The sequence below is a fragment of the Phytophthora ramorum genome (assembly GCF_020800215.1).
Source record: "Phytophthora ramorum isolate Pr-102 chromosome Unknown Phyram_PR-102_s0007, whole genome shotgun sequence".
Taxonomy (NCBI): Eukaryota; Oomycota; class Peronosporomycetes; order Peronosporales; family Peronosporaceae; genus Phytophthora; species Phytophthora ramorum.
This window is the reverse complement of record NW_027150653.1, coordinates 2940585-2947574: the sequence shown is the minus strand read 5'-3', so window position 1 is coordinate 2947574 and position 6990 is coordinate 2940585. Positions and strand designations below refer to the sequence as shown.

At 57.0% G+C, this 6990-nt stretch overlaps 3 protein-coding genes across 3 annotated transcripts; 1 reads left to right on the top strand and 2 right to left on the bottom strand.

Annotated features, from left to right (window-relative positions):
• KRP23_8938 (ALG-2 interacting protein X) lies at positions 1-2664 on the top strand (the record flags this gene model as incomplete). The annotated part of the gene is made up of 1 exon (XM_067894444.1): positions 1-2664. The coding sequence occupies one exon, from the start codon at positions 1-3 to the stop codon at positions 2662-2664; it is 2664 nt and encodes an 887-aa protein (XP_067743877.1).
• A 304-nt stretch (positions 2665-2968) lies between these two features.
• KRP23_8937 (uncharacterized protein) lies at positions 2969-3427 on the bottom strand (the record flags this gene model as incomplete). Its single annotated transcript, XM_067894443.1, has 1 exon — positions 2969-3427. One exon carries the CDS (start codon positions 3425-3427, stop codon positions 2969-2971), a length of 459 nt encoding a protein of 152 aa, XP_067743876.1.
• Positions 3428-3496: 69 nt separating this feature from the next.
• Positions 3497-6640, bottom strand: KRP23_8936 (uncharacterized protein; the record flags this gene model as incomplete). The annotated part of the gene is made up of 1 exon (XM_067894442.1): positions 3497-6640. The coding sequence occupies one exon, from the start codon at positions 6638-6640 to the stop codon at positions 3497-3499; it is 3144 nt and encodes a 1047-aa protein (XP_067743875.1).
• Between the last annotated feature and the right edge of the window lie 350 nt (positions 6641-6990).

Here is a 6990-nt window from a genome sequence, read left to right as displayed (position 1 = left end):
ATGCTCGGCATCGGCTTCAAGCTTAGCGACACGTCCCCGGCGTCGCTCCGCAGCTCGCTGGGCGACTTCCTGCGGCGCGAGTATGCGGCCGAGGGCGACGCGGACGCGCAGCAGACTGCACTGGACCAGTTCGCGCAGCTCAAGACGGACGCGGATCTGGTGCGCACGCCCTCCGCCATCTCGCGCCACGTACTGCTGCGCTACTACGCGCAGCTGGACAAGATGGCGCAGCGTTTCCCGTGCGACGGAGACGCCGCCACGCGCACGCCGCTGCAGCTGCAGTTCTCGTGGAACGACTCGTTCTGTCCGCGCAAGAAGAGCACGCAGACGGGCGTCTCGTTCGAGAAGGCGGCCGTCATGTTCAACGCGGGGGCCCTGGAGAGCCAACTGGGCGTCCAGACGGACCGTAGCACGGCCGAGGGGCTCAAAACCGCCTGCCGCCACTTCATGCGCGCCGCGGGCGCCTTCACAGAGGTCAAAGACAAGCTCGTGGAGCGCACGCTGGGCGCTAGGACTCCCGATTTGAGTGCAGAAGGGCTGGGGCTGCTGACCTTTTTGATGCTAGCACAGGCCCAAGCGTGCTTCTATGAGAAGGCTATCAAGGACCAGATGAAGGACGCCATCAAGGCCAAACTGGTGCACCAGGCGCTGGACTACTACGTGTCGGCGCTGGACTTTTGTCGCTCGTCGGCGCTCGCAGGCTCCATTGATCGGTCTTGGGCAGTGCATCTGCAGTTTCAGGTACACTGTATGCGTGCAGCCACACAGTACTGGCAGGGGACGGCGTCCAAGACGGTTGCGCTGACTCGTGGAGAAGGATATGGAGAGGAGATCACGCGGCTTGTGGCGGCGGATGCGGAGTGCGATGAAGCATGCAAGGTGGCGACGCAGAATAAGCTACCGACGTCGCTGCTGCAGTCAGCGCAGGCGCTGCAGCGTGTGGTTCGTGAGCACCTCGACGCCGCGCGGAAAGATAATGCCAGCGTGTACCTGGAGAATGTGCCCAAGTTTTCAGAGCTGCCGACCGTGGGGAAAGCGGCGATGGTCAAACCGTTGGGGTTTACTCCAGAGGAGATACAGCAAGAGCTTGGTGGTGTGGACCTGTTTGAGCAGTTCGTACCCAAGGATCTTCTCCACCGCGCTGACGGCGTCAAACAAGAGATTAAGACCATTCTGGAACAGACAGCGGAGAAGGTGTCGAAGAGCAACGAAGGTGCAAAGGAAAAGCTTCACTCAATGGGACTGCCTGCATCTATTGAAGCTTTTGAAAAGACGAGTGACAACGGCATCCCGCGTACAATCTGGCAGCGCATTCAGTACGTCAAGGTGACGACAGCCTCAGCTGCCATGGGTCCTGGTGGGTCAAAAGAAAACCCAGTTGCTGCCTTCATTCAGCAGCAATTGCAAGAAAACCTGAGAATGTCTGATGAAGCCGAGAAGAAGCTGCACTCGATAGAATCGCGCTTGAGCCAAGAGGAAGTCGAGGACAATGTGTGTCGGCAGAACTACGGTGAAAAGAAGTGGGCGCGGCCAGTGTCGTCTTCGTTAAACCAGATTTTTCGAGCAGATATTGATCGCTACTATCGTCTGGTGAAGGAGGCCAAATCATCCGACGGCGTTGTTCGCGAGAAGCTTACCAACAATCACGAAAATATGGAGGCGCTCTCGCGGTCCAAGACAAGTTTGGATCAAGAGCTACCTGAGTTGCAGCAAGATAACTCCAGTTGCAAGGAGGAAATAGCGCAGGTATCCTCGCTGTTGATGCGGCTTGGACAATTGGTGGAGGAAAAGGACCAAGTTCTGCGTGACTTCAGGGGGTCTTATGAGAAATTCAATGCGCTTCCTGTGCTACTGAGTAGCAACAAAGCCAATGGGGTCTCCACGGATGCTGCGCTCGAAACCGAGAAGCAGTTTTTCCGCGATCATTTTGAAGGGAAGGTTGGCACAATCTGTGACGAAGAGCAGACGCTTCTTAGTGATTTAGTAGATGCCAACTCCCGCTTTGAAGCCAAGAAGCAGACCGACCAAGTGCTGCATGAACGTCAAACGTTCCTTCAGCATCTGAGCGATGCCGTTGACGTTTTTGAGCAGCTGGAATCGCACGTGAAAGAAGGTGCGAAGTTTTACGGCGAGCTTGGCATTCGGATTGCGCAGCTGCATCAAACTGTGGCGGATCATTGCTCCGCACGCGAGCTCGAGAAGCGAGAGCTGGAGCTGAACCTGACCGCGGACGAAGAGATGCGGAAGCGTGAGGCCGACGACGCATTTCTGGCCCAGAAAATGATGAGCGACATGCAAATCCGTAATGCCGCCGCTTCTGCGCCAAACACGAGCGACGAAGCGCTAGCTCGACAACTTGCCGGGAGCACGCCACAGTACTACCAGCCTACGCAACAGCAGTCAGCACCCCCGTCTTACGATTATGCGCATGTGCAGCCGCAACAGCACTCGTACTCACAATACCAACAGACCCAAGGCACACCGCAGCCACCTTCGTACGGCAACGGCGCTGCATCGACTGCTCCACCTCCTCCCTATGGGAGTGCCCACAACCAACCACCGCAGCAGGCGTACAACTACTACCAGTACCCTGGCCAGCAACAGCAGCAGCAAACGCAGTACAACCCGCTGTTCCCGCGAGGTCCATCGGGGGACTCAGTCTAGTGGTGAATCTCGAGGATAAAATGAAGTCATTTTGACATACCCCTCTATGGCCTGACACATTCAAAACAAGGGGTGCCCTACTACATTAGGGAAGTACTACGTACGTGGGCATGGACATTATCGTGAGCTCTGCAAACCACACTGCAAGGACTCGGAAAATATTTGTGACAGAAACGTATCAATCGCCTGTGCACGGAGCCACAAAGGACGTCACGAACAAAAGATATATCTTCGCATCGGCGGCATGGATTGACTCACTACCCAAATTTACTCCGGACTCGATGAACTATCTCCACCATCCTCCTCACCCGAGCTCCTCGTCGTCATCTTCCCAGACCAATACGACGTCGATAGCGTCGGGGAAGGCAAACTGCTGGTCTTGAAAGTACCACGACACGAGCGCCCACGGCACAAGCTGCTGGGAGTCTCGTAGAACCGCCCCGCTCCTTGCGTCTGCTCCCGAGATCTCCGCGCCGTCGTGGAACAACACCTCCCGCTTGGTCGTCGGGTCCTGCCGGTAGGTGAGTCGCTGGTGCTGCACGCCGTAGAGTTTCATGGCAGTTTTCGGTTGGGCTTGAACCCCCTGGATGGCACCCACCTCCTCAGCGATTCTAGTTTGTAGCACAGCAATGCGATCCTCTGGCGACAGCTCCATAGCCACAACTTGCGTGCTGGGGCCCTCCTCTTCCACGCCATCCAAGCTCAATAAACACTGCAGTCGCAGCATGCCTTCTTTGGAAGTGCTCGAGGAATGATCAAACATGCGAAAGATTGAAATTGACTGACGCCGTGTATTGAGTGAAAAAAGAAAAACACTTGCCGCTGGTACGAGCTACGATGCCATACACGTAGCCACCGAACTGATAGCGTCCTTGGCCGCAGCGGCGTACCCGCCTTCCTGGTCGTAGCCGTAGCGCTCCGAAGCCTCCTCGATGCAGTCCGCCAGCTTCTTCTCCAAAGCCACCATCTCCTCCGACCGAAGGTTCGTCACGGCCGCATCACCAACCAGCTCCTCGTTCTTCTCAGCGAAGTGGTTCTTGATCTCGTAGTAGAAGTCCAGCTTTGTCATGAACTGACGCTTCACGTCCGTGTCCTTGTCGTCGACAAGCGGTGCCACGTCCTCTTTCTTCATCTGATCGTCCGTCGGCGGCGACGGGTTTGCGACAGGAGCCACGTCCGTCGCTCCGGCCGCGCAGTGGTCGTACATCCACTGCACCAGCACGTGATACTCGTCGCTCGTCACCGCATCCTTGGCCAGCGTCTGCAGACCCGCACTCGCGCACTGGTACGTGCGCTTGTAGCGGTACATCATCACTTCGTGCTCCACGTCGGCGCGGTCCTTGAGCGTCTGCAGGTACTGGAAGATCTCAGCCGCGGAGATGGCGGCCGAGTTGTCCGCGTTGACAATCGAGACGGTCTCGTTCGATGGCGCCAGCAGGTTCCAATCTCTGTCGCCGTAGTTGGCCAGCGGCATGTCCGCCTTCTTGACGACCGGGACGTCTGGGGGAGGGACGTTGGCATCGACTTGGTCGGGCAATTCAGCAGTGCTAACAGGAATATCGTCATCGTGCCTAGAACTGGCCACTGCAATACCTGTTGATGCTACCTCGCCGGTTTGGGCCGTGATCATGTCGGGTTTCATTGCGACCGAGGCCGCCGTCTCTCCTTGTTGAACGGAGGTGATGCCGGGCTTTGTCATATCGGACTCCGCTGGGGTCGACGCCACAGTCTCTCCTTGTTGAGCCGATACAATCTCGGGTTCCGTCTTGGCGGACTGTATCGAAGTTGAGGTCAAAGTATCCCCTTGTTGAGTCGACGTAGTGTCGGGTTCATTCGTGTGAGGCTGCGTGGAGGTCGACGTCACAGTATCTCCGTGCTGTGCTGACACAACCTCGGGCTCCGTCATGGCGGACTGTGTTGATGTCGAGGTCAAAGTATCTCCTTGTCGGTCCTCGGTTACGCCGGGCTCTACCGCGGTCGGGGTCATCATCTGACTTGGCTCTGGTTTGGTCATGGCGGGATCGATCATGGCGGTGGTCGTTGTAGATTGAGAGGTTGGACTGGTTGGCTCCACCAGGGACGAAGGTTGAGTTTCTTGGTGGGTTGGCAAGCTCAGCGTCTCTGTTGACGAAGGGACCGGTGGCGTCGTCTCGGCGTAAGAAGCAACTTGTTGGGTCGACGTACTTGTATATTCGGCAGCTGGGTAAGTAACAGCCTGGGGAGCCGAAGTTTCAACCACCGTCGACGTCGTGGGAGTTAAAGTCTCTGCATCTGCCCTAGGCATCGTCGTCGATTCGGTTTGCTGGACGCTGGGAGAATTGATCGTTGGGCTGCTAGCCACGGAGTACGTAGCAGTCTGAGGAGCCGAAGTCTCAAACGAGGTCGGCGTCGTGGGAGTTGCTGCCACAGTCGACGACTCTGTTTGCTGACCGCTTGGCGAGTTGACCGCTGGGTTGCTATCCGTAGCAGCCTGGGGAGCCGAAGTTTCAACCGAGGTCGACGTCGTAGTAGTTGCTGCCATTGGGGGAGCCGCAAGTGGTGTCGCTGCAGCTGTTGTCGTCGATTCGGTTTGCTGGACATTTGGTGAGCTGATCGCTGGGTTGCTATCCGTACCGGTAGCAGCCTGGGGAGCCGAAGTCTCAACTGAGGTCGACGTCGTGGGAGTTGCTACCACTGGAGCAGCCGCAAGTGGCGCCACTGCAGTCGTCGGCGGCGATTCGGTTTGTTGGGCGCTTGGCGAGCTGATCACGGGGTTGCTAACCGGAGCCGAAGTCTCAACCGAGGTCGACGGCGTGGTCACCACAGGTGCAGCGGTGACAGGCTCAGTTTGGAGTACATACTCGAAGTGCTGGTTCGTGCTGTACGCGTCGCACTCCTTCAAGATGAGTCTTGGAGCGGCCAGCCAAATGCTGCTGCCATCATCCAGACACAGTTTCGCCTTGTTGGGCTGGCTGAACATCATCGTGGCCGGATCGTAGCTGAATAACTGATCCGCACTAGACGTGGAGCAGCTCGAGAGACGAACGTTGGTCTTCGCAGCCTTGGAGCCCCCACCGTCGTCCAGACACAAGCCAGCCTTCTCCGCGGCCTTGAAGCGCTTGGTCGATGCGTCGTACGAGAAAAGCTGCTTCTTGCTGGTCTTGTCACAAGCTGCCGGGACGAACGAGGTCGAAGCCGTCGCCGTGCCAGAGCCAGAGGCGCACAGACCTTCCTTGCCAGCGATGCGCAGGATAAAGCTCGCACCACCTGCAACAGCCTCCAGCACCTTCTTCTGCTCCGCCGCGAGCGTAGCTTGAGACAGCACCTCGAAGTGCTGGTTGTTGTTCTTGTCACTACAGTACCAGATCGGAAACTTGGCAGTTCCAGAGAAAGTGGTGCCTCCGTCGCCCATGCACATGCCCTTCTTCGACGGGTTCTTAAACATGTTAGTAGTGGCGTCGTACGTTAAGCGTTGGTCTTCGCTTTTCGAGTCACAAGTCGATAGACGGAACAAGGTCAAGGCCCGGCCGCCTCCGTCGTCAAGGCACAGATTTGCCTTCTTGGCGCTCTTGAACTGGTACGTCGCGCTGTTATAGATGAAAAGCTGGTTCGGGTTGCTCGGGTTGCACGGTTGGCCCGTGACGAATGTTACATCGGGCTTGGTGCCTCCTCCGTCGTCTGCACACAGGTTGGCACTCTTGTACTTCAGGCGAAGCAGAACTGGCTGGCCGGACATGAGGTTGGTTTGGTCGGTGGACGTAGTAGCACTCTCCAGCGTCATCGGTGATTCACTCCCTGTCGATGCCAGGCTAACCTCACTGAAGGGGGCGTTCCAGCCTTCGTACATGACGAGAGCTCCACCCAAGAACAGGGCAGCTCCGGCAGCGGCCAATGCAGCCTTTTTCCATGGTGAACTCTTCGAATGAACGGGAAGACCGCCACCGAGATGGTCGACCTTCACGCAGTTGGGGTTGCCACTCCCGTACGTGGACGCCATGGTTCAGATATCCTTCACGAGGCAAGTTTGCAACTGCGGATAGTGCATTCCAACCAGCCCACATATCTTTTGTGCAGGCGCGACGTCCTTTGTCAGCCGCACGATGTTGGGCTCAAGTACATGTGCGGTTCCCAAGCCTCCGGGACGGTCGCCTATGGGAAAGATCGTCCTTAACGAGACTCTCTGGCTGGGCTTGGTAAGATCCATCCATCGGCTTCAGAACCGAAAGATATATATGAATAAAGATACTAACACTTGGAGACGAACATATCCAAAGGCTCTTTGCGCTTGTTAGGATAGAGAAGAACAGCGTGGAGCTGAGGAAGCTCCGGAAAGTGCTTTGGTCAAAA